This window comes from Dendrobates tinctorius, unplaced genomic scaffold (genome assembly GCF_039654945.1).
Source record: "Dendrobates tinctorius isolate UK_male_01 unplaced genomic scaffold, ASM3965494v1 ptg000028l, whole genome shotgun sequence".
Taxonomy (NCBI): Eukaryota; Metazoa; Chordata; class Amphibia; order Anura; family Dendrobatidae; genus Dendrobates; species Dendrobates tinctorius.
Genome location: NW_027361696.1, coordinates 52,299,268 through 52,325,868, shown reverse-complemented (window position 1 = coordinate 52,325,868; position 26,601 = coordinate 52,299,268). Strand labels below are relative to the sequence as shown.

Here is a 26,601-nt window from a genome sequence, read left to right as displayed (position 1 = left end):
GAATAGTGAGTGCAGCTCTGGAGTATAATACAGGATGTAACTCAGGATCAGTACAGGATCAGTAATGTAATGTATGTACACAGTGACTACACCAGCAGAACACTGAGTGCAGCTCTGGGGTATAATATTGGATGTAACTCAGGATCAGTACAGGATAAGTAATGTATGTACACAGAGACTGCACCACCAGAATAGCGAGTGCAGCTCTAGGGTATAATACAGGATGTAACTCAGGATCAGTAATGTAATGTATGTACACAGTGACTGCACCAGCAGAATAGTGAGTGCAGCTCTGGAGTATAATACAGGATGTAACTCAGGATCAGTACAGGATCAGTAATGTAATGTATGTACACAGTGACTACACCAGCAGAATACTGAGTGCAGCTCTGGGTATAATATTGGAAGTAACTCAGGATCAGTAATGTATGTACACAGTGACTGCACCAGCAGAATAGTGTGTGCAGCTCTGGAGTATAATACAGGATGTAACTCAGGATCAGTAATGTAAGGTATGTACACAGTGACTGCACCAGCAGAATAGTGAGTGCAGCTCTGGGGTATAATATTGGATGTAACTCAGGATCAGTACAGGATCAGTAATGTAATGTATGTACACAGTGACAGCACCAGCAGAATACTGAGTGCAGCTCTGGGGTATAATATTGGATGTAACTCAGGATCAGTACAGGATAAGTAATGTATGTACACAGAGACTTCACCAGCAGAACAGCGAGTGCAGCTCTGGGGTATAATACAGGATGTAACTCAGGATCAGTACAGGATCAGTAATGTAATGTATGTACACAGTGACTGCACCAGCAGAATAGTGAGTGCAGCTCTGGGGTATAATACAGGATGTAACTCAGGATCAGTAATGTAATTTATGTACACAGTGACTGCACCAGCAGAATAGTGAGTGCAGCTCTGGAGTATAATACAGGATGTAACTCAGGATCAGTAATGTAATTTATGTACACAGTGACTGCATCAGCAAAATAGTGAGTGCAGCTCTGGAGTCCATGATGGGCGCTGATTGTAGACCTGCCCATATTAGCTCCTTACATCGGGGTCTCTGCCGTTTACATGTCACCACTTTAGCTATGAAGAGTATTAGCTCTCTCAGTTTTCCGTAAAGACTTTGTTCACCGACAGCAAGCAGAGATCTTGGCAATGGGGATTAATTGAAATGCAAAGTAAATTAAGAAGTTGTAGAATTGTTCAAGATACAGTGTAAAATAGGAAAACCAGGCAAAACCCCATTCTCCGTGCTCATCCCCTGCCCACCGGACTCACCCACAGAATATCATGTCTAGCGAGAGTGATTTGGGCACAGGAAGTCCTGCTGATCATGGTACGAGAGGCTTCTACAAGTGTCTCCGAGTCCAGAGTCAGTGAATGGAGACAGCGAGGACAGCTCTGGCCTTATATACTGCACCACGCAGCAAGATGACGCAACCCACAGAAAGACGGGGAGACAGATGTTCTGCGTTAGGGAGCGGAGACGGCGGATACTTTCCAAGACCACTTCCTCGGTATTAACCCATTGGCAGTCATACACCCTAGGGTGTGTGCGCTCTGGGGGATCAGGCTGGTGCAGCAGGCAGTGAATGAGTTAAGGAGGGTGAGATGCAGAGTATGAGTTAATTCCCAGAGGGTCCGGGGTTAATCGAGGGTCCCGACTTTCCCAGCCCAGAGCGGAGTTATATATAGAAGCCCAACTGCAGTGTGGGACAAAAGAGGAGGCAGTGTAGAATGGCGCAGCGGAAGCACCATGCATCCACAATGCTCTCATTCTCGAACACAACTACAAATCCCAGCATGCGGCACAATAAACATGGGGCAGGAAAGGCACTACAGCAAGTAACATGGGGCAGGATAGGCACTACAGCAAACAACATGGGGTAGGACAGGCACTGCAGCAAACAACATGGGGTAGGACAGGCACTGCAGCAAGCAACATGGGGAAAAACAGGCACTGCAGCAAGCAACATGGGGTAGGACAGGCACTGCAGCAAGCAACATGGGGTAGGACAGGCACTGCAGCAAGCAACATGGGGTAGGACAGGCACTGCAGCAAGCAACGGCAGTAAGGTGCATGGCTGTGCAGCAGGCACAACAATACGGTGTACCCTACACTGCAGAGGGTGGCAGACACTGTAGAATACAAAGGTGGGAACCTGTAATGTAGGAAGTGGCCAGCAGTGTGTTCTGCTCTACGGCAAAAATTGTGAGGAAAACATCTAATTGGTCGTCTTCCAGTCATTATTACCAGTTTTGTGCAATAGGGCTTGAGGGTAAACCTGTGTCATTTTAAGGATAACAATAGAAATATGCCAGAAGAATAACTCCCTGCTATAGATGCTTCATTGTTCTTGTCACTATGCTTCACTATTGGTATCAATCTGACGATCGATCGGCTTCATCCTCAGGTATGTCCCCTGGATGCAATCCCATCATCACCCATCTTTCCTGAACCCCAATCACCCCTATATCTGTCTGCTATAAATGCTTTATCTGTCCCTTTGGATGTGTTCATTTTTTTCCTTCCTGACTTCTAATTAATCCCCTCCTGTGTCTGTAACCAGTATCCCTGCTGCCCCTCCCTCCTGTTCACACCTGGGCCTGTTTGATGTGCATTTGAGCTGTTATAAATTCAGAGCCGTTGGTCGGTTCAGACCCTGGTCTGTCATTACAAGGATGTCATTTTAAGGATAACAATAGAAATATGCCAGAAGAGAGCCAGAAGTGACCAGAAGGTACGCCTAAGCTCTGTTTACATATACTAAATTTCTTTCTCTTAGCTCCACACTTACCCTTACCATGCTGATATATGCTCTAATGGTTTGGCCTCCATTACTCTTGACTCTCCTTCGCTATCCACAGACCCCAGCACCCTCTAACCAAGTAATAAACTCTCCTTCCCTCTTGCCCCCCCACCTGACCTCCTCCGCTGACCTGCTCCTCAACCTCAGATCTCTCCTAATAACACACAAAGCAAATCGCCCACTCTCCTCCTCCCACCTGCTCTGCCTCTCTCTGCTTCTCCTCACAGCTGGCGACATATCTTTCAATCCTGGACCCCCACAGCTCATACCTTCCATTATTACCCCCTTCTATCGCTCCCAATCCAATATAAACACCCAAAATATTTTCAACCTCAAATACGTGCCCTTGACTCCCACCTGCTCCCTCTCTCTGGATCACTCTGGAATGCCCGCTCCGTCTGCAATAAACTCCATGTGATTCACAACCTCTTTACCTCTCACAATTTTTCCTTCCTTGGCCTCACTGAAACATGGCTGACACCCTCCGACACCACCTCCCCTGCTGCGCTATGCTATGGCGGTCTCCACTTCACCCACACTCCTCGCCCTGGCAACAGACATGGTGGAGGAGGGGGCCTTCTCCTTTCTTTCAACTGCACCTTCAACCCAATCCCACCTCTTCCCGCCCTTATCTTCCCCTCTTTTGAAGTCCACTCTGTCTGCATCTACTCTCCCTACAACCTCCAAGTACCTGTCATATACCGACCTCCAGGCCCAACCACTGCCTTCATTGACCAATTCTCTACATGGCTCCTTCACTTTCTCTCTGCTGACATTCCAACCATCATCATGGGAAACTTCAACATCCCCATTGACACCCACCAGTCGGCAGCCTCCAAACTCCTGTCCCTTACATCATTCTTTGGACTTACTCAGTGGTCCTCCTCAGCCACCCACACAGACGGACACACATTATACCTGGCCTTCACCTGTCTCTGCTCCCTATCTAACTTGACAACCTCGCCTCTCCCTCTATCTGACCACCATCTACTCACTCTCTCATTACTGTCCTCCTCACCGGTCACCCATGTCCAGCAACAAGCGCACCCCCTCAGAAACCTTGCACATCTAGACACTCACACACTCTCCGACTCTATCCTACCACTGTCCTCCATATCTTCGCTCCACGACACAGACACTGCCACTAGTTCTACAATACCACTCTTGTATCAGCCATTGACTCGGTCGTCCCTGTCATGCATAACAGAGTGCGACAAATCAATAGACAACTCTGGCACAATAACACCACTAAAAAGCTTTGGCAAGCATCCAGAATTGCTGAACGGCGCTGGAAGAAAACGCATTCACAAGACGACTTCACTGCACTCAAACAAGCAACACTTACATTCAAATCAGCTCTCACCTCTGCTAAACAGGCCTACTTTACATCCCTTGTATCTTCCTTATCCCACAACCCCAAACAGTTGTTCAATACTTTTAACTCCCTCCTCCGCCCACCACTGCCCCCTCCAACTTCCCTAATCTCTGCTGAGGACTTCGCCACGCACTTCAAAAACAAGATAGACCAAACACAGCAAGTCTTTATTATTAAACCACCACAACCCCTTTGTATACCAGACCAATGCCAAAACCCCATAACCTCCTTATCCAACATCACTGAAGGGGAGCTTGCTCATCTTCTCTCCAAATCACACCTCACCACTTGTGCACTCGACCCCATCCCAACCCACCTCCTCCCCAACCTCGCCACCACTCTAATCCCATCCCTAACCCACCTCTTCAACCTATCACTAACTTCTGGTACCTTCCCTTCTGCTTTCAAACATGCCACAATCACGCCTATCCTCAAAAAGCCAACCCTCGACCCAACCGCTATGTCCAGCTATCGCCCAATATCGCTGCTCCCATTCGCTTCCAAACGGGAGCAGCATATCCACGCTGAACTTTCCTCCCATCTCTCATCTAACTTGCTCTTTGACAATCTACAATCTGATTTCTGCCCCCATCACTCCACTGAGACAGCCCTGACCAAAATTTCTAACGACCTACTTACAGCCAAAGCGAACGGACAATACTCTATACTCCTCCTTCTAGACCTGTCCTCTGCCTTCGACACAGTTGACCACTGCCTCCTACTAAAGATCCTCTCTTCCTTTGGCATCAAAGACCTCACCCTATCCTGGATCTCCTCATACCTCTCCAACCGCACATTCAGCGTCTCCCACACTACCTCCTCATCCCACACTACCTCCTCATCCCACCCTCTCTCTGTTGGAGTCCCCCAAGGCTCTGTTATAGGACCCCTTCTCTTCTCCATCTATACACTTGGCCTGGGGCAACTCAAAGTCCCACGGATTCCAGTACCACCTTTATGCCGATGATACTCAGATCTACCTCTCTGGCTCAGATGTCACCTCAGTGCTCTCCAAAATCCCGGAGTGTCTATCAGCCATATTTCCTCCTTCTCCTCCCGCTTCCTCAAACTGAACGTGGACAAATCTGAACTGATCATCTTTCCCCCATCTCACAGATCTTCCTTACCTGACCTATCTATAACAAATGACGACATCACACTTTCCGTAGGTCCGCTGCCTCGGAGTAACCCTTGTCTGTCCTGTCCTTCAAACCACACATCCAAGCTCTCTCCACCTCTTGCTGCCTCCAGCTCAAAAATATTTCCAGAATCCATCCCTTCCTCAACCCTCACTCTACTAAAATGCTTATGCATGCCCTCATCATCTCCCATCTCGACTACTACAACATCCTTTTCTGTGGCCTCCCTGCTAACACCCTTGCACCTCTCCAGTCCATCCTTAACTCTGGTGCCCGACTAATTAATCTCTCTCCTCGCTACTCCTTCACTTCTCCCCCTCCCTCAAAGTATCCAATTCAAATTACTAATACTGACCTACATGGCCATCTATAACCTGTCTCCTCCATATATCTCTGAACTAATCTCACGATATCTTCCCTCACGTAATCTCCGTTCCTCCCAAGACCTCCTTCTCTCCTCCACACTTATTCGCTCCTCAACCGCCTCCAAGACTTCTCCCGAATATCCCCCATCCTCTGGAATCCTTTGCTCCAACACATCCGGCTATCAACCACACTCGGATACTTCAGATGGAACCTGAAAACCCATCTCTTCAGGAAAGGCTACAGCAGGGTTCCCCAACTCCAGTCCTCAAGGCCCACCAACAGGTCATGTTTTCAGGATTTCCTTAGTATTGTCTAGGTGATAATTGCATCACCTGTACAATACAAGGGAAATCCTGAAAACATGACCTGTTGGTGAGCCTTGAGGACTGGAGTTGGGGAACTCTGGCCTACGGCCTGCAATACCGCTGCCTACTCACCGCTACTGGAGTTACCGCTTCACCATCACTGGAGCTGCTGCAACCCCCAAACCTTCTGTCTCCTTCCCCACCATCCTGTAGAATGTAAGCCCGCAAGGATAGGGTCCTTTCTCCCCTCTATATCACTCTGTGATTGTTAGTTTTTCCTTACTGTAAGTGATATCTGTAATTTGTATGTAACCCCTTCTCATGTAAAGCACCATGGAATCAATGGCGCTATATAATTAAATAATAATAATAAAGAGTTTGTCTATGAAAAGTTTTCATCACTCAAAAGTGGGTTCATCTACCAGCCCCCTGTCCCAACCCCCCATGGGTTCATCTACTAGCCCCCCGTGTCCGCTGGTTGTACTCACTGCATATCGTCCAGCTTCCCCAGCAGACGCTCTGCCAGCTGTTTTTCTTTGGACTGCAGTATATATCTGTCATTTGTCCGGTAAGACTCCAGTTCTCGGAGCTCCAGCTCTCCAGGAGTCATACCAAGTACCCGTTTGGTCCTAGAGAAAGGATGTAGAAGAAATGTCAGAGGTGACAGCACTGAGTGCAGGAAGAGACGGTCACAGCACAAGGTAAGAAATCTGAGATGCAGAAAATGACATCTCTACAATATCAAAGCACTGCAATCAGTCATGGCCAAAATTGTTGGCACGCTTGAAACTGCTCCAGAAATTGAAGTATTTCTCCCATAAAATTATTGCAATTACATGTTTTGTTATACACGGTTATTTCCTTTCTGTGTATTGGAACAACACAAGAAAACAATGAAAAAAATGCAAATTGGACATACAGTGGGGCAAAAAAGTATTTAGTCAGTCAGCAATAGTGCAAGTTCCACCACTTAAAAAGATGAGAGGCGTCTGTAATTTACATCATAGGTAGACCTCAACTATGGGAGACAAACTGAGAAAAAAAAATCCAGAAAATCACATTGTCTGTTTTTTTTTCATTTTATTTGCATATTATGGTGGAAAATAAGTATTTGGTCAGAAACAAAATTTCATCTCAATACTTTGTGATATATCCTTTGTTGGCAATGACAGAGGTCAAACGTTTTCTGTAAGTCTTCACAAGGTTGCCACACACTGTTGTTGGTATGTTGGCCCATTCCTCCATGCAGATCTCCTCTAGAGCAGTGATGTTTCTGGCTTTTCGCTTGGCAACACGGACTTTCAACTCCCTCCAAAGGTTTTCTATAGGGTTGAGACCTGGAGACTGGCTAGGCCACTCCAGGACCTTGAAATGCTTCTTACGAAGCCACTCCTTCGTTGCCCTGGCGGTGTGCTTTGGATCATTGTCATGTTGAAAGACCCAGCCACGTTTCATATTCAATGCCCTTGCTGATGGAAGGAGGTTTGCACTCAAAATCTCACGATACATGGCCCCATTCATTCTTTCATGTACCCGGATCAGTCGTCCTGGCCCCTTTGCAGAGAAACAGCCCCAAAGCATGATGTTTCCACCACCATGCTTTACAGTAGGTATGGTGTCTGATGGATGCAACTCAGTATTCTTTTTCCTCCAAACACGACAAGTTGTGTTTCTACCAAACAGTTCCAGTTTGGTTTCATCAGACCATAGGACATTCTCCCAAAACTCCTCTGGATCATCCAAATGCTCTCTAGCAAACTTCAGACGGGCCCGGACATGTACAGGCTTAAGCAGTGGGACACGTCTGGCACTGCAGGATCTGAGTCCATGGTGGCGTAGTGTGTTACTTATGGTAGGCCTTGTTACATTGGTCCCAGCTCTCTGCAGTTCATTCACTAGGTCCCCCCGCGTGGTTCTGGGATTTTTGCTCACCGTTCTTGTGATCATTCTGACCCCACGGGGTGGGATTTTGCGTGGAGCACCAGATCGAGATTATCAGTGGTCTTGTATGTCTTCCATTTTCTAATTATTGCTCCCGCAGTTGATTTCTTCACTCCAAGCTGGTTGGCTATTGCAGATTCAGTCTTCCCAGCCTGGTGCAGGGCTACAATTTTGTTTCTGGTGTCCTTTGACAGCTCTTTGGTCTTCACCATAGTGGAGTTTGGAGTCAGACTGTTTGAGGGTGTGCACAGGTGTCTTTTTATACTGATAACAAGTTTAAACAGGTGCCATTACTACAGGTAATGAGTGGAGGAAAGAGGAGACTCTTAAAGAAGAAGTTACAGGTCTGTGAGAGCCAGAAATCTTGATTGCTTGTTTCTGACCAAATACTTATTTTCCACCATAATATGCAAATAAAATGAAAAAAAAACAGACAGTGATTTTCTGGATTTTTTTTTCTCAGTTTGTCTCCCATAGTTGAGGTCTACCTATGATGTAAATTACAGATGCCTCTCATCTTTTTAAGTGGTGGAACTTGCACTATTGCTGACTGACTAAATACTTTTTTGCCCCACTGTAATTTCAAATAAAAACCCTCAAAATGGGCAGGACAAAATTGCTGGCACCTTTCCAAAACCATCTGTCGACATTTAATTTAAATTAAACGCTATGGCAGGTGACCCAGGAGGACCCCACTGTTGTCAATGACATAAAAAAGCTACACTGCAGTTTGCCAAAATGTATGTGAGCAAACCAAAATCCTTCTGGGAAAGCATCGCGTGAACAGATGAGACCAAAATAGAGCTTTCTGGTAAAGCACATCACTCTACTGTTTACCAAAGCCGGAATGAGGCCTACAAAGAAAAGAACACAGTACCTACAGTCAAATATGGTGGAGGGTCAAAGAAAATTTTGGGTTGTTTTGCCATCTTTGGCACTGGGTGCTGTGACTGAGTGCAAGGCATCATGAAATCTGAACATTACCAAAGGATTGTGGGTCTCAATGTAGTGCCTAGTATCATAAAACTGGGTTTGTGTCCTTGGTCATGGGTATTTCAGCAGGACAATGACCACAAACATACTTCAAGAAGCCCCTAAAAATGGATGGAAACAAAGCCCCGGAGAGTTCTGAAATGAATCCGGATCTAAATTCCATTGATCACATGTGGAGAGATCTTAAAATTACTGTTGGGAGAAGGCCCCTTCATTATGAGAGACCTGGAGCAGTTTACAAATGAAGAGTGGTCCAAAATTCCTGAGAGGTGCAAGAAGCTTGTTGATGGTTATAGGAAGTGATTGAATGAAGTTTTCTCTTTCGTCTCATTGGGGGACACAGAAACCGTGAGTGTGTGCTGCTGCCTCTAGGAGGTTGACACTATGCCATGAAAAAAATGTTAACTCCGCCTCGGCAGTATACACCCCTCCGACCGTCTGAAGGACAATCAGTTTTGCTTAGTGCCAGATAGGAGGTGGACAGGGTCTCTTACAAGACACATGCCTACCTCAATGTGTTTTGTTCCTTTTCAGGTAACCATGAAGGGATACAGAGTAGACCTGCTACATCTGTACTCCCACACCGGGATTATGAGTACGGCGTGTAATGCCACCCCCATAGCTCCCAAGTGTCCCGGATTCCGCGGGACAGTCCCGTTTTTGCCCCTCCCACCCGCTGTCCCGCCCGCGATACTATTTGTCCCGCACTGCAGGGAGACAAGCCGCACGCCCCTCCCCATACTGCCCTCCCAGAGACGCGGTGGAAGCCAGTCAGCCTGCAATGAACGCTAGGGTGTAGTTAGTTCTCTGTGCGCACAGGACCTGTGGTGAGGTCACAGGAGGGGAGGAGTCAGGGGTCACATGATCATGTGACTCCTGACTCCTCTCCTCCTGTGACCTCATCACAGGTCCTGTATGCACAGAGAATAGAAGTTCATTACAGCCTAGCGTTCATTGCAGGCGGGGCTGCGGTGATCAGGTGCCTCAATCCGTGTCTGCACCTTAATCTCACCGTGTCTGCACCTTATTAGCACCTTGGATGCACCGTGTCTGCACCTTATTAGCACCTTGGCTGCACCATATCTGCACCGTGTCTCAGGGCAGGTGACAGATATGAAAACTGAGAGCGCTGCACATTTTCCTTCATTTATTGATCAAATCCTACCTGATTTTTTAGCAGAGCGCAGCGATGCTGGAATTTATTGAATGAAGCCACAGTGATCTTTACAAGAGTGCAATGGATGTTACGGGGGCAGTGATTTTCTTTTGAGAGTTTTATGAGAGCGCAGTGATCCTGAGCGGAGACATCTGTGTGATCAGTTATCTTCCTGAGAGCGAAGGGATTTCTATGATAAAGAAGTGATTTCTAGGAGAGTGCAGTGATGTCTGTGAGAGTGCAGTGATGTCTATGAGAGCGCAGTGATGTCTATGAGAGTGCAGTGATTTATATATTGGAGCGCGGTGATGTCTATGAGAGCGCAGTGATATGTATGATAGCGCAGCAATGTCTATGAGAATGCATTGATGTCTGTGAGAGTGCAGTGATTTATATATTAGAGCGCAGTGATGTCTATAAGAGCGCAGTGATATGTGTGCAGGACTCTGCTGTGCTGGTTGTCATGGTGCTGGATGAGTGAAGTTTATGTGTGGGGTCAGGAGGGGTTTCCAGGGAGGATGTAGCAGAGCCGTGTGTGTATGGAGCAGAGCAATGTGTGTACGGAGCGGAGCCGTGTATGTACCAGGTGTACGGAGCAGAGCCGTGTGTGTATGGAGCGGAGCAATGTGTGTACAGTAGCAGAGCCGCGTATGTACAAGGTGTACGGAGCAGAGCCGCGTGTGTTCAAGGTGTACAGAGCGGAGCCGCGAGCGTACGAGGTGTACAGAACGGAGCCCTGTGTGTACAAAGTGTGCTGAGCCAAGCCGTGTGTGTACGGGGTGTACTGAGTGGATCCGCGTGTGTATAGAGCGGAGCCGTGTGTACGGGTTGTACGGAGCGGAGCCGTGTGTGCGGGGCGTACAAAATGAAACCCTGTGTGTACGAAGTGTACAGAGCTGAGCCGTGTGTGTACGGGGTGTACAGAGTGGAGCCGCGTGTGTATGGAGCGGAGCCGCATGTGTAAAGAGTGGAACCGCTTGTGTACGAGGTGTATGGAGCAAAGCTGCATGTGTACAAGGTTTACGGAGTGGAGCCATGTGTGTACAAGGTGTACGGAGCGTGGCAGCATGTATACAAGGTTAACGGAGCAGAGCCACTTGTGTACGAGGTTTACGCAGTGGAGCCATGTGTGTATTCAGTGGAGCCGTGTGTGTGTGAGGTTTACGGAGCGGAGCCGTGTGTGTATGAGGTGTGCAGAGCCATGTGTGTACAAGGTGTATGGTGGGGAGCATTTATACCTCCCAACTGTTCCCAGATCCAGCAGGACAGTCCCGATTTTGAGTCTGCCCCACTGCCCCGGCCGAGAGGTTACTTTTCCCGCAGACACAGGTGTACACGTCAGAGCCCCGAGGAGCACTTTAAAAGGGTTAAAAATCACACACAGACATTAATTAAAAAGTCTTTGAATGAAATAAATACACCAAGTTTTTGACAAATTTTTATTAGTCTGGTAATCCAAAATAAAACCATGACCTGCAACAAAAATAACAAAAAATCACCAATATCCTTACCTCTCCGCTGTTCAGTCATGTCCCACGCTGCAATCCATCAGAAGGGGTTAAATAGTTTACAATGAGGACCGGTGCTAATGCGACCAGCCTCACTGTAATCTACTACAAAATGAATTGATTCAGCTCTGCGCAGCATATATATATATATATATATATATATATATTCATTCTATGTGTATATATCTATTCTTTCATTTCTTTATTAAACCTGTCAGTGTGAGTTTACGGTATAGCGCACTGAATTGCCAGCTTTTCTTAGACACCGGGTGCGTATTTCTCGCAAGTAACACGTGTGGTCCGTGTGTAATGCGTATTTTTAGTGCACCCATAGACTTGCATTGCCATGCTGCGATTGGCACGGACCGTAAAATATACGCAAGAAAAATACGGCTGATGGGATCTGCCCCATAGAGAATTATTGGTCTGTGTGCAATGTGTTTTTTTAACGCCTCTCACTCGTCCCTATTCCTCTCTAGTGTGACGCCGGCCTTAGAAGGGCCTATCAGTATGCCCAAGGGAGAGCAGTCCCGCTGATCCTCTTCAGCCACCATCGTTAAATATTTTTGTATGTACATCATGCAATAATAGGCTTCCTTTGGTTCAGTCCTCCCCACTCTGCTCAGATTGCAGCAGACCCACTGTATTACCTACGCTAGAAAGCAGGTGCAGCCCCCCGCCTTTCCTGCAAGAGCTCCCGCATTATCCCAGGAGCTGGATGAAGCAGTCTTGCCTGCCGCCCAGGGGTCATCCGTTGCCGCGAGAGACAGTGAGTGTCCAGAACGGGCCTCTTCCTTATCTAAACCCGTGGCCGACCTTACCAAGGTATCACAGACCTTGGTAACGGTACTTGACAGATCGCCACTTCAGACTCCAGTGGACACAGGCGCATCTAAGGGGCCCCCTTTTCGGACCTTCTAGAGGCCGTAAAAGATTTAGACAGGACCACCAACCCAGGTCCCCTTCGTACTCCATCTCACCGCCAGAGTTTCTCTGGCCGTCTTCCTCCTCCCGGTCCTCCTCCCCAGAATCAGGCGAGGCATTATCAGACACGCGCTCGGAGGAGGGTTCTGAGTACGGGCCAGATCAGTCCCAGGGAGTCAAGGATATGGTCCAGAACCTCATTGCTGCTGTCAATGAGACCTTTAGCATTAAGGACGCCACATCGAAGCCTGAAGATCAGGCTCTCTCATTTAAGCGGAAGCCATTTTGGGATCTTATAACCAGATCTCACTGCAACTGGACCTCCTCCCCTTCGGTGGATCCACCAGTGTCCAGACTCTCTACTAAAACAGTCCTTCTACTCACCAGTGGGGCAGCCCTGAAGGATCCCAATGATAGGAGGGTAGAATCCCTGGCAAGATCCACCTTTGAGGCAGCAGCCGCTATATTGTGTACGGCCTGTGCTCAGCTTGGGTGGCTAAGTCTGTTACAGAATGGACCAAACAGATTAGACAGGGCATATTGGCGGGAGCCCCACCAGCAGAACTAGCGGAGTTCACAGATCAAATCTCTCAGGCCGGGAAATATAGGGTATTAGCAGCCTTGGACGCAGCGTCTTGCGCAGCCCAAGCATCCAGCAACATGGTAGCCGGACGATCTGGCTAAAGGCCTGGTAGGCTGATTTGTCCTCAAAGAAATCCCTGACCAATCTGCCTTTTCAGGGTTCCTGATTCTTTGGTCCAATGTTAGATCAAATCATTAAAGAGGGCACAAGCTCCCTTCTCCCTCAGGCCAGGTCTCATCAATATGGTTTCAAATGAAAGACCCAATCCTTTCGTCGTGCCCCAGCGGCAGACGCTTATGCTCAGGGCCCACAGAGGTCGCAGGCGCCTAAAGACAGGAAGAACGTGTCCTTTCAGGCCTTCATGGCGCCCTCGCAGTTCCCACAGCAGAGCTACCAGGTCGGGGCCAGTCAGATCCTTTTCAGCCGGAAGCTGCAGGGATTCCAGCTTCTTTCCCAGTCCCTCTCCCAGACTAAGAGGCCGCCTTCTCTTCTTCAGAGATGTCTGGCAGAGTTCAGTAGAGGATACCTGGGTAGGGAAGGTGGTATCCACAGGATACAAGATAGACTTCAACGCGCTTCCATCATACCGTTTTTTCTATCCCAACCACCAAGAAACGCTGCCATGGCCTCAGGTTTTTTTGCGGCAATCGACTCTTTCCTCAGCACAGGAGTAATCATCCCCGTTCCCGAGCAGGAGTGTTTTACAGGCTTTAACTCAAACCTGTTTGTGATGCCAAAGAGGAGGACTCGGTTCGTCCCATACTAGAACTCAAGAGGTTAAACAAATGGGTCCGCCTACGCCTCTTCAGGATGGAGTCGATCCGGTCGGTGACTGCCTCTATGGAGGATCAGGAATTCCTATGCTCTATAGACATTCGGGACGCCTACCTGCACATCCCCATTTTTTCAGGGACATCAAAGATTTTTGCGCCTCGGTGTCCAGCAGCAGCATTTCCAGTTTGTGGCCCTGCCATTTGGGCTGGCAACAGCCCCTAGAATTTTTACGAAGATTATGGCAGCAATGGTAGCTATATTAAGTGTCAGAGGCATAGTATTAGCCCCATATCTCGATGATATTCTTGTCAAAGCACCCTCCTTCGATCAGGCTCAGGAAAACCTATCTGTGATTCTAAACATACTGTCCCGGTTTGGTTGGCTCAACAGGGAAAAATCCCGCCTTACGCCAACTCAAAGCCTAGAGTTCTTAGGGATGCTGATTGACACCCGCCGCTCAAGGGTCTTTCTTCCCGAAAGGAAGTGGATTACTCTCCGGCAGAGAATTCGCTCTCTGCTAGAATCCAGACTCCTATCTTTTTGCGCTGCCATGAGTGTCCTGGGGAGGATGGTGGCAGTCTCAGAGGCATTACCCTTTGCCCCGTTTCGGTCCAGGATACTTCAGAGAGACATCCTCCTTCAATGGAACAGGTCCATCTCTTCACTGGATCGCCCTTTCCTCCCTTCCAGTCAGTCCCTCAAGTGGTGGTTGACCCCCCCCTTGTATATCTGGTACGGTCCTTTCCCCCGTCCACTGGCAGGTGATATCTACGGATGCCAGACTCCTGGGCTGGGGTGTGGTATTCTGTCGCCCGACGGTCCAGGGGCGATGGTTGAGGCAAGAATCCTCAGTCGATCAACATTCTAGAACTGAGGGTCGTCTTTCTAGCACTCCTATAATGGGAAGGATGCCTCAAGAATCAGCCTGTCTAGATTCAGACAGACAATGCCACAGCTGTGGCATACATCAATCACCAGGGGGGAACCAGGAGTCCCCGGGAATTGGATGAGGTATCCAGAATCTTCAGCTGGGCCGAAGCTGCAATTCCTGCAATATCGGCAGTTTACATCCCTGGCACATACAACATGGCCGACGACTTCCTCAGTTGGGAGGGGCTTGCAGCAGGAGAATAGTCCTTACATCAGGACGTTTTTCCATCAAGTCTGCCGGCTATGGGGGACTCCGGATGTGGACCTTCTGGCGTCACGACAGAACAGAAGGGTCCAACAGTTTGTCTCCAGGTGCCGCAATCCTCTGGCAATAGGGGTCATTCCCTGGGCACAGTTCAGACTCCCTTACCTGTTCCCTCCCCTTCCTCTCCTGCCCAGGTTGCTAAAGAAGATCAAGGCGGAAGGGGTACCGGTCATATTGATCGCCCCGTACTGGCCCAGGAGGGCCTGGTTCGCAGAAATTACCAATCTTCCCGCAAGCACCCCCTGGGGACTCCCCGACAGACCAGATCTCCTGGCTCAGGGGCCGTTTTACCACCCGAATTCTCGGTTGCTCAATTTGACGGCTTGGCCATTGAAACCACAATAATGAGAGCAGCTGGATTTTTGGACCGAGTCATTAATACAATGATCCAGGCTAGGAAGCCATCTTCTTCCAGGGTCTATTATCGAGCCTAGAAGGCTTATTTTATACCCTGTTTCCTACCATCTGTCCTAGCCTTCCTCCAGGCAGGATTAGATGCCGGTCTTGCCCTAAGTTCCTTGAAAGGCCAAGTATCTGCTCTCTCTACTCTATTCTTTTCCAAGGGAATTTGGCCTCTCGCCTTCAAGGGGTGGCACATACAGCTCCTCCTTACTGATCTCCAGTGGCTCCATGGGATCTTAACCTGGTCTTGGAAGCTTTGACAGATTCACCCTTTTGAGCCCCTCTGGGACGCTCCCATGTCCTTTGTATCCTGGAAGGTGGTATTTCTCCTAGCCATCACCTCTATTAGGCGGGTTGCAGAGTTGGTGGCCCCGTCGCCCTCCATTTTTTGATTATGCACCAAGACAAGGTTGTTTTGCAGCCTCCCCCTTCCTTCCCAAGGCAGTATCTGCCTTCCACCTGAACGAGGATATAATCCTTCCGTCATTTTGTTCCGCCCCAACTCATCCTCTGGAGCGTTCTTTCAATAAACTGGACCTGGTCAGGGCTATAAGGGTCTACCTGGCTAGGACTGCTCCTTTCAGGAAGACAGACTCGCTCTTTGTCACTCCTAATGGTGGGAGAAGAGGCCGGCTGGCCTCTAAGGCGACAATCGCCCACTGGATCAGTGTCAATTCTGGAAGCCTACTGGGTGAAGAACAGGGTGTCCCCCCTCTGGGGTCAAGGCTCACTCTACCATGGCGTGGGTGCCTCCTGGGCGGTACACCATAGGGCATCAGCCATGCAATTGTGCAAGGCAGCTACCTGGTCGTCCATTCATACCTTTTCAAGGGTCCATAAGGTCCATACCTATGCTTCAGCGGACGCCAGCCTAGGCAGAAGAATTTTTCAGGCGGCAGTGGAGGAAGTTTCTGTCTTCTCCCTCCCCAGGGTCTGCTTTTGGACGTCCCACGGTTTCTGTGTCCCCCAATGAGACGAAAGAGAAAACAGAATTTTGGTTGCTTACCATAAAATCTGTTTCTCAAAGTCTTCATTGGGGGACACAAGGGCCCTCCCATGATTATGTTACTTATAATGTTTATATGATTGGCTTACTTGACAATGTCTCCTACTGCTTTTTCACTAACTGTCCTACAGCCGGTCAGAGGGGTGTATACTGCGGAGGTGGAGTTAACATTTTTTTCATGGCATAGTGTCAACCTCCTAGAGGCAGCAGCACACACTCACGGTTTCTGTGTCCCCCAATGAAGACTCTGAGAAACAGATTTTACGGTAAGCAACCAAAATCCTGTTATTTATTCCAAAGGATGTGCAACCAAATATTAAGTGGAGGGTGCCAACAATTTTTTTGGTCCATTTTGGGGGTTTTGAGTGAAATTAAGTCCAATTTTCCTTTTATCCTCTGTTTTTTGTGTTATTCCAATACACACAAAGGAATTAACCATGTGTAATTGCAATAATAATCTGGGAGAAATATTTTCTGGAACAATATCAATATCTGTCTCTCTACACTGTACAGACGGATCTTATCAATAAATTCAGGTTCTTCAGTCAGTCCCATCTCCCTCATTTGTATAACCCCCAGCCCCACTAGTGTATAACATCTGACCTCTTGCCTCACACCATGGTGCAGAGCTCACTGTTACCAGAGCGGTCCTGTAATAGGAGTCATCGGGGTACCAAGTCCGTTCTTGACTTTTCTTCCCTGCTAAAATCTTCCCTCATCACTTCTGAGTGATTTTATTGAGAATTGGAAGGAACTGCAGCAATTCAGCCACGAAGTGAAGACCCCGTAACATTACAAAGCGGGGGGCCGTGTGCTGAGGAGCAGAGGACAGAAAAGTCACCACTGTTTTTGCTGACCCCAGACTTCCTCTGGTTTTAACATCAGCACAAACATTTCTCCCCTGCCGGGAGATTCATGGCCAAGCAGCTGCATGCAGCCGTACATCACCAAGCACAATGACGAGCATCGGATGGAGTGCTGTAAAGCCGCAGTGACAGATCACGTTTCTCTATCTGGCATCTGATGGATGAGTCTGGGTTTGGTGATTCCAGGAAAACGGTACCCGTGAGACTGCATTGTGCCCCCTGTACAGATGGTGGAGGAGGATAATGCTATGGGCTTGCTATCAGGGGTCGGTATCGGCACTTTAGTTCAGTAACAGCAGTGTTCTGACCCCACAAATGCATTTCTGGAGAAAACATTCCCAGAGACATCTCCAAAATCTTACCTGAAATCATCCAGCTGTCTGCAGATCTCTGAGATCTGGTAACTCTGGATCTCCGTTAAATACTTCTTCAGTGTGTCATCCTGGATGAGGTCTACCCGTGTGCGATCTGTGGTGGGAAACGCAACATGTAATCTAATTTCAACCTTACAGAACCATATCCTGAGCAATACAGATACATGTATGGGATTTTCATCCCCTGCCTTAAAGATAACCATTTGCCAAAAGGGCTGATGATCTGAGAAAAATGTTTTATTTTTTATTTATTTCTCATCTTTGAAAACCATTTGCTAATTTCCACTAAATCCAAAAAGGGGCTAGCAGAGATTCTTTTCTGGGGGCGGTTACTTTTTCTCCTGTACGATGTTGATCAATCATAAGACAAGTGGCATTATACAGGGGTAAAAAAAAAAAGGCAAATGCTCCCAGAAAAGGTCAGATTTGGATTTGTTAGGAAATTACTGCATGTGTTGCGGATGTCCAACCACTGTGAGACATGCATCCGCGGGGACTAGAACATATTAATCAAGCACGCCGAAGACACTCGGTTAGCACCCGAGCATGCCCACATAACACTTTATATGAGCACGTTAACTCATGACTAGAGCTAAAATCTCTGTTACAAAGATGAGAAACAAAACAGTTTTTTCCACCTCAGATCTCCAGCACCAGTTTCGCATGGAATAAATGGTGAACGGTAAATCACCGATTCACCCAGGAATGCTATGGGCACACCAACTTGAGTTTTCGGAGCAAAAACTGAGTGGAAACCCAAGTTTTTTAAAAATTTTGAGATTTGGAAAGTTTCCGCTCCAAAAACTCATTGAAAAACTGTATGAATGTAGTCTAATACAGCGCCCTTTATTGGTAAACAGCAAGTTTGCAAGCATTACATTTTTTAAATACAACAAGTAGGTATCCTCAGGAATGGGAGGGCTAAGTCTTCTGACGCCGATATGAAATAAACCTTAGAAATAATGGTAAATTGCTATGTTGCATTTTCCAAATTGCAGTACCCCATGTGGCCAGAAGATGGCTGTATCCACGCACGGAAAACTTTTTGCCAACTCTACAAGGGGGAGGAGACAGGAAAACCATGTGCAGAGTTTATCAGCTTCACATCTACTCAGGAAGTGATTTGCCTTTGTGCAAAAAAGCAAAAACTATACACAAGACCGTTCCCACCGCGGAAACCCGGGGGCTTCTGCTGCTGAATTACTAGCAACAGAAAAAAAAAAAGTTATATATAAAAAAGTTAAAAGGCAACTTCAGCAAGATGCAATGAGCCATATAACATGATCAAAGAGCGCTGACCATAAAGGAAAATTCCTAATTAGGCTTGGCCCAAAGAACAAGATACAAATATCTGCACTCTTAAAGGGCAACTCCACCCAGAACTGGTTTAAGATCTTCATAGAAAATTACTATAATGACCCCCCCTCCACCGTCAGGGCAATCTAAGTTATTATGTTCAGGATCTATTATCATCCATTATCCAGTGTGAACAGCTGCAGAGAGGACTAATCCTGACCTGCTTTACATGGTATCACTGGGAACTGTGTGATCCTTTATATGACCAGTGTCTGTGAGCGATCCTATGTAGCCACGTGTGCACGCGATTGTACGTGCGATCCTACATAGCCGCCTGTGTGCAATCCTACGTACCAGCCTGTGTGCGATCCCATGTACCAGCCTGTGTGCGATCCTACGTACCAGCCTGTGTGTGATCTTATCTGCCTGCCTGTGTGTGATCTTATATGCCTGCCTGTGTGTGATCTTATATGCCAGCCTGTGTGCGATCCTACGTACCAGCCTGTGTGCGATCCCACCTACCAGCCTGTGTGCGATCCCACCTACCAGCCTGTGTGCGATCCCACCTACCAGCCTGTGTGCGATCCCACCTACGATCCTACGTAACAGCCTGTGTGCAATCCTACGTACCAGCCTGTGTGCGATCCTACGTACCAGCCTGTGTGCGATCCTACGTACCAACCTGTGTGCGATCCCACCTACGATCCTACGTAACAGCCTGTGTGCAATCCTACGTACCTGCCTGTGTGCGATCCTACGTACCAGCCTGTGTGCGATCCTACGTACCAGCCTGTGTGCGATCCTACGTACCAGCCTGTGTGCGATCCTACGTACCAACCTGTGTGCGATCCTAAGTACCAACCTGTGTGCGATCCTAAGTACCAACCTGTGTGCGATCCTAAGTACCAACCTGTGTGCGATCCTACGTACCAGACGGTGTGCGATCCTACGTACCAACCTGTGTGCAACCCTACATTCCAGCCTGTGTGCAACCCTACGTACCAACCTGTGTGCAACCCTACGTACCAACCTGTGTGCGATCCTACGTAACAGCCTGTGTGCAATCCTACGTACCAGCCTGTGTGCGATCCTACGTACCAGCCTGTGTGCGATCCTATGTACCAGCCTGTGTGCGATCCTACGTACCAGCTTGTGTGCGATCCTACGTACCAGCCTGTGTGCGATCCTACGTACCAGCCTGTGTGCAACCCTACGTACCAGCCTGTGTGCAACCCTACGTACCAGCCTGTGTGCAACCCTACGTACCAGTCTGTGTGCGATCCTATGTACCAGCCTGTGTGCGATCCTATGTACCAGCCTGTGTGCGATCCTAAGTACCAGCCTGTGTGCGATCCTACGTACCAGCTTGTGTGCGATCCTACGTACCAGCCTGTGTGCGATCCTACGTACCAGCCTGTGTGCAACCCTACGTACCAGCCTGTGTGCAACCCTACGTACCAGCCTGTGTGCAACCCTACGTACCAGCCTGTGTGCAACCCTACGTACCAGCCTGTGTGCAACACTACGTACCAGCCTGTGTGCAACCCTACGTACCAGCCTGTGTGCAACCCTACGTACCAGCCTGTGTGCAACCCTACGTACCAGCATGTGCAAAATCCTACGTACCAGCCTGTGTGCAATCCTACGTACCAGCCTGTGTGCAATTCTACATACAGGAGGGACAGAACTGTCCAGGCTACATGTAAATACCCTGGTAAGCAGGACGACACAATATGGTGAACACCGCCACATACGTGGTCAACCCAATTAAAGTTTCTATTTTGAAATGACCCCAGGAAGCTCCGGCCACAGGGGGCATTATATACCATTGTATCGCACTCTATAGGGGTCCACAGCAAGAACTCACCCAGTTCAAAGGACACATTACTTGGAATTGGAACGCGCAAAACCTACAGAAGGAGAAAACAGAAGGAACGTCAGTGGTTGGAAGCGTTTCCAGCGATCCCTGTTCTGTGGAGAGCTGCAGACGCTCAGGAATGTTTGAGTCACTGGTGAACAATGCAGTGAAAGATTTGCCCTTGGGCTGATGTTTGTACAAGGACTCCAATTATTACCAGAGGTACGGTCCAAAAATCACACTTAAAATATGCCCGTCACCCCCTACAATGTGGCGGCAGAACTACCAGGAATTATACAAGAAAGTTACATCACTTCTTGTGATTTATTCATTAAAGGTGATGTCCACCTACGAGCACAGACGTATCCAAAATTCTCACTCGCAAAACTCCTTTAGGGGAATATGGGGGCTCCATTTTTCAGAGTTCAAAATCCTCCCCCCCCCCCCCCCCCCTAAATAGAATTAAGTTATAATTTTCTGGCTGTGGTATTTTTTGGATAGTCAGTGCTTGGCGAAAAGCGACCGATAACCTGTGACCCGTGGCGGTCCCAGAGCTCCTTTCACCAGTCCAGTATTGAACTCCCTTTTGCCCCAAGACCAAGTATAGTAATTTGCACTTTCACCTCCTATTTTTTTTCTGCCAAAACCTAAAAAAGTTACTTTTTTGGCTTTTATTATTATATTGTTTTCATGTAACAATTTTATTATCATAGCTCTATCTGTATCCCTATCCCCAAGGCTAACCTTAACTTAATCTCTAAACCTAACCTTAGCATTAAGCCTAGCCCTAAAATCCAAGTCTAGCCCTAAATCCAAGCCTAGCCTTAAATCCAAGCCTAGCCCAAATCCAAGCTTAGCCCCAAATCCAAGCCTTGCCCCAAATCCAAGCCAAGCCTCAAATCCAACCCAAGCCATAAATCCAACCCAAGCCCCAAATCCAACCCAAGCCCCAAAATCAACCCAATCCCCAAATTCAACCCAAGCCCCAAATCCAAATCAAGCCCCAAATCCAAACCAAGCCCTAAACTGAACTGTTAACTTAGCCCTGAATCTAACAATAGCCCTAAATCTAACCCTAGCCCTAAACTGAACTGTAAACTTAGACCTAAATCCAAGCCTAGCCCTAAATGCAAGCCTAGCCCCAAATCCAAGCCTAGCCCCAAATCCAAGCCTAGCCCCAAATCCAAGCCTAGCCCCAAATCTAAGCCTAGCCCCAAATCTAAGCCTAGCCCCAAATCTAAGCCTAGCCCCAAATCTAAGCCTAGCCCCAAATCTAATCCTTGCCCTAAACTGAACTGTAAACTTAGCCCTGAACCTAACAATAGCCCAAAATCTAACCCAAGCTCTAATTCTACCCCAAGCCCTAAACTAAACTGTAAACGTTGCCCTTTATCTAACAATAGCCCGAAATCTATCAATAGCCCTAAACCTAATTCTAGTTAGGCTAGGTTCACATTGCGTTAACACAGCCCTTTCAACGCATAACGTTGACGGGCTGCGTTAACGCTATAGCATAACGTGATATGTGTTATGCTATACCGCTAGCCTTGATGCTCCATCTGCGCTAGCGGTGACGGAGCCTCAGACGCTGCAGCCCGTGTCTGAGGCTCCGTCACTGAATGACGGCACATCGCGAACGCATGCCGCTTTACGGCATGCATCGTGATGCTCCCGACAATGGGGCTGAATGGCAGCGTTAACGGACTGCGTTACACCGTGTTATAACGCAGTCCATCTAACGGACTGCTATAACGTAATGTGAACCCAGCCTTAGGGTTTGAAAAGCTTTAAAAATAATTATGTGCTAATTTCCTATTATCGATTCTTATGCAGAGTGCAGCAGTGAAGATGAGTTTGTAATCGACTGCTGCGCTCTGCATAAGCATCAAACTAATCCTAGCCCAATCATTAACTCTAACCCTAAATTTAACCTTAGCCCTAAACCTAACTCTAAACTTAATCCTTAGCCCTAAATCTAACCCTAAACCCAGTTAGGGTTAGAAAAATTGTAAAAAACAAAAAAACAAAAACAAATAACTACGTGCTAATCATCTGCTAATCTTCTATTATTGATGCTTATGCTGGGCGCAAGAGTGGAGGTGAGTTTGTCATTGGCTGCTGCTCTCTGCATAAGCACCAACTGAGATGGCAAAGCTCACATCATTATGCAGAGTTTTCTCATTTTGGTTGCTGCACATGCAGAGCGCTGTAGCTGATGAGTAATTTATCTCCACTGCTGCGCTCTGCATTGGCAGCTCCAGGCAGGCACTCACTACCCACTTGCAGGCAACGATCACAATATTTTCCAAGATGTTTCCAAACTGACCAACGCTGACTATTATATCGGATACTCACTGCACCCTTCATCAGGAATGTGTTGTAGAAATCTGTGAAGGATTTCTTTCCCTCTTTGGCTGAAAGGCTCCTTAAAATCTCCACGTGCAAAAAGCAGAGCTGCAGAGGAAACGACAACAAAAAAGAAAGGTGAGAGCAATAAAAGGAATATAAACCACCCATCAAGCAAGAATCTACTGCCAGCTGCTGGCAAGGTCCAGAATTTCAGCAAATACTTTCCAAAGGTGTGCCATGGATGACATTAGATAATTACTTCAGGGAAACAGCGCCACTTTTGTCTATGGCTGGGTCTGGTATTGCAACATATTTGAAAGTGCTTCAATACTCAGGGTAAGTTCATACTAGGTGTTTTTTTTTTTCAGCAGCAAAACCTGATCTCTTGGCAGGAAAGAAGCTGCAGAAAAAAACATTTTCCTTGATTTTTCTTGCTTCGGTTTTGGCATGATAGGTTTGTCTCTTGTGCATGTTGATAACAAGTTTAAAGTCATATTCTATAGAATCAGGTAATGGCACAAAAGTGCAGCAAGACCTACGTTTTTGGGGCGTTTTTTTCAGCTTTTTTTTCACCACCCATTTTAATTAGTGAAAAACGCTGAAAAAACACTGAAGTGACATGCTCCATTATGCGAAAAAAAAAATGCATAAAAACAAGCTGTGTGCATGTGATTTCTGAAATCTCTGACTTTGCTAGTACTGTAAAACACAGATGACAATTTGCATTAAAAAAAAAGCATAAAAAACACAGCAAAAACACCTAGTGTGAACTTAGCCTAAATATAGAGCATTGGCAAAAGTGGTTCACAGCCATTACCAGCATTATTTTATATTTTAGCAGTCACAGTCACATACTTCTAGTGATGACTTTTCAGGAGAAAAATCACCCTAAAAAGCAGTGCAAAAAATGTCACAACTCCTTTTCACATGCCCCCATTATCTAAAACCCTTGAAAGTGGGGGGAAAAAAATGCCACAATGCACCCGAGCAGAGACGACAGAATTATGGTTGCTCCCTTTTAAATTTTTCCTTTTTGCCCTCCAAGATCTGAAACCTTTTTAAGTTTTTCGGTCCATAGATTTATATCAGATCTTTTTATTTTTGTGGAACAAGCTACATTTTATAGGTATCTTTTGAGGTTTGACCAAGTTTCTGATCTTTTTTTTATTCCATTTTTTTTTTGGAAGTAGTAAAAAAAACAAAACAGCAAATTTGATGTTTGTATTTGATATTCTGCTGCAAGTTCTCCTGGAACGACAGTTACATTTCAAAGTCTAACTGTCCTTTTATGAGAACTTGCAGCAGAATGTCTGTCTTTACCTTTAGAACCTACAAAGAACCTTATAAGCACCAACTGTAATCTCCTATCTCAGTAATGGGAAAAATCTGTCTTGATAAATTTTACTACTAAATATAAAGAGATTAATCAAGGAAAGAAAAAAAAACAGACAATTTTGGTGATATTCTCTAGCCAAATTGGGACTTAAAAATGTCCTGCAATTTGGCTAGCAACTGTACACGTAAAAGTCTAAAATATAGAAGTGCGCGTGTTGTCACGGACAGTGCGGCAGCTGCAGTTAGTGCCCATAAAAGTCTATGGAGGTCGCATACAAAAAGTAGCACCCAGCTGAGAAAACTACTGCAGGCAAAAATAGGGAGGGTTGTAAGAGTATCTGACATTTAAGAGCTAAACCTCGAGTATAAAGCACATGGGAAATTGGGATGGGACACACCTGTAATAACCAAGATGAGCATCTGGGACCAGCATGGAGGAAAGAGAGAGAATAAAAAGCACAACCATTATAGACAACATCCAGCAGACAAGACGTCCCCACAACTGCGCGGCTCTGACTATTTTACAAGAAAATCCGTTCATCAGAAATATGGACCCATATGTTATAAAATTAAATTGATACTGGCACATGGTGGAGGCTGAAGACAAGGTTTTGGCAAGTTGGACAATTATCTAATTCTTACCAGAGGGCTGGGGTCAAACTGAAGAACAACATGGTGCAAGAAGACCATAATATAAGCGGGATGATCCTTTACGAGCTCAATACTCTGGAAATAACTCTGCTGGTCATCCACATTCTGGTGAGAAAAACGGGAGAACGCTAACGTAAGAACAAAAACTATTTAGAGCACAGTGGTGAGTAAGAGGCAGGAGAGCGTGACGGTGAGGAAAGGTGCAAAGGATGGTGGGGTGAAGGGTGGACAGGATGGAGCAGTGGAGAGTAAAGATAGGTGTACAAGATGAAAAAGTGGTGTTAAGGCCAAAGACAGCAGCGATAGTAAGGGGAATAGGATGGGAGGTGAAGAGCAGAGACAGTAGAATAATATGAGAGATAAAGAGCGGAGACAGGACAATAAGATGGAAAGTGAAGAGCGGAGACAGGAGAATAAGATGGAAAGTGAAGAGCAGAGACAGGAGAATAAGATGGGAGGTAGAGAGCAGAGACAGGAGAATAAGATGGGAGGTAAAGAGCAGAGACAGGAGAATAAGATGGGAGGTAGAGAGCAGAGACAGGAGAATAAGATGGGAGGTAAAGAGCAGAGACAGGAGAATAAGATGGGAGGTGAAGAGCGGAGACAGGAGAATAAGATGGGAGGCAGAGAGCAGAGACAGAAGAATAAGATGGGAGGCAGAGAGCAGAGACAGAAGAATAAGATGGGAGGTGAAGAGCAGAGACAGGAGAATAATATGGGAGGTGAAGAGCGGAGACAGGAGAATAAGATGGGAGGTGAAGAGCAGAGACAGGAGAATAAGATGGAAAGTGAAGAGCGGAGACAGGAGAATAAGATGGGAGGTAAACAGCGGAGACAGGAGAATAAGATGGGAGGTGAAGAGCGGAGACAGGAGAATAAGATGGGAGGTAGAGAGCAGAGACAGGAGAATAATATGAGAGGTAAAGAGCGGAGGACAGAAGAATAAGATGGAAAGTGAAGAGCGGAGACAGGAGAATAAGATGGAAAGTGAAGAGCGGAGACAGGAGAATAAGATGGGAGGTAAAGAGCGGAGACAGGAGAATAAGATAGGAGGTAAAGAGCGGAGACAGGAGAATAAGATGGGAGGTAGAGAGCAGAGACAGGAGAATAATATGGGAGGTAAAGAGCGGAGACAGGAGAATAAGATGGGAGGTAAAGAGCAGAGACAGGAGAATAAGATGGAAAGTGAAGAGCGGAGACAGGAGAATAAGATGGGAGGTAAAGAGCGGAGACAGGAGAATAAGATGGGAGGTAAAGAGCAGAGACAGGAGAATAAGATGGAAAGTGAAGAGCGGAGACAGGAGAATAAGATGGGAGGTAAAGAGCGGAGACAGGAGAATAAGATGGGAGGTAGAGAGCAGAGAAAGGAGAATAAGA

At 47.0% G+C, this 26,601-nt stretch overlaps 1 protein-coding gene across 11 annotated transcripts in view; it reads right to left on the bottom strand.

Annotated features, from left to right (window-relative positions):
* The window catches only part of ARHGEF1 (Rho guanine nucleotide exchange factor 1), a 98,395-nt gene that overhangs the window by 44,088 nt on the left and 27,706 nt on the right, over nt 1-26,601 (bottom strand). For 10 of the 11 annotated variants that reach the window (XM_073570690.1, XM_073570691.1, XM_073570688.1 and 7 more), the window contains 5 exons: nt 25,216-25,329; nt 23,245-23,343; nt 20,899-20,941; nt 17,724-17,829; nt 6,502-6,642 (listed from right to left, as the gene is read on the bottom strand). In XM_073570690.1, coding sequence (XP_073426791.1) covers nt 6,502-6,642; nt 17,724-17,829; nt 20,899-20,941; nt 23,245-23,343; nt 25,216-25,329 — 503 coding nt within the window. Of the gene's footprint in view, nt 1-1,296; nt 1,399-6,501; nt 6,643-17,723; nt 17,830-20,898; nt 20,942-23,244; nt 23,344-25,215; nt 25,330-26,601 lie in introns of those variants that run through there. The other variant, XM_073570700.1, reaches the window with a different exon arrangement.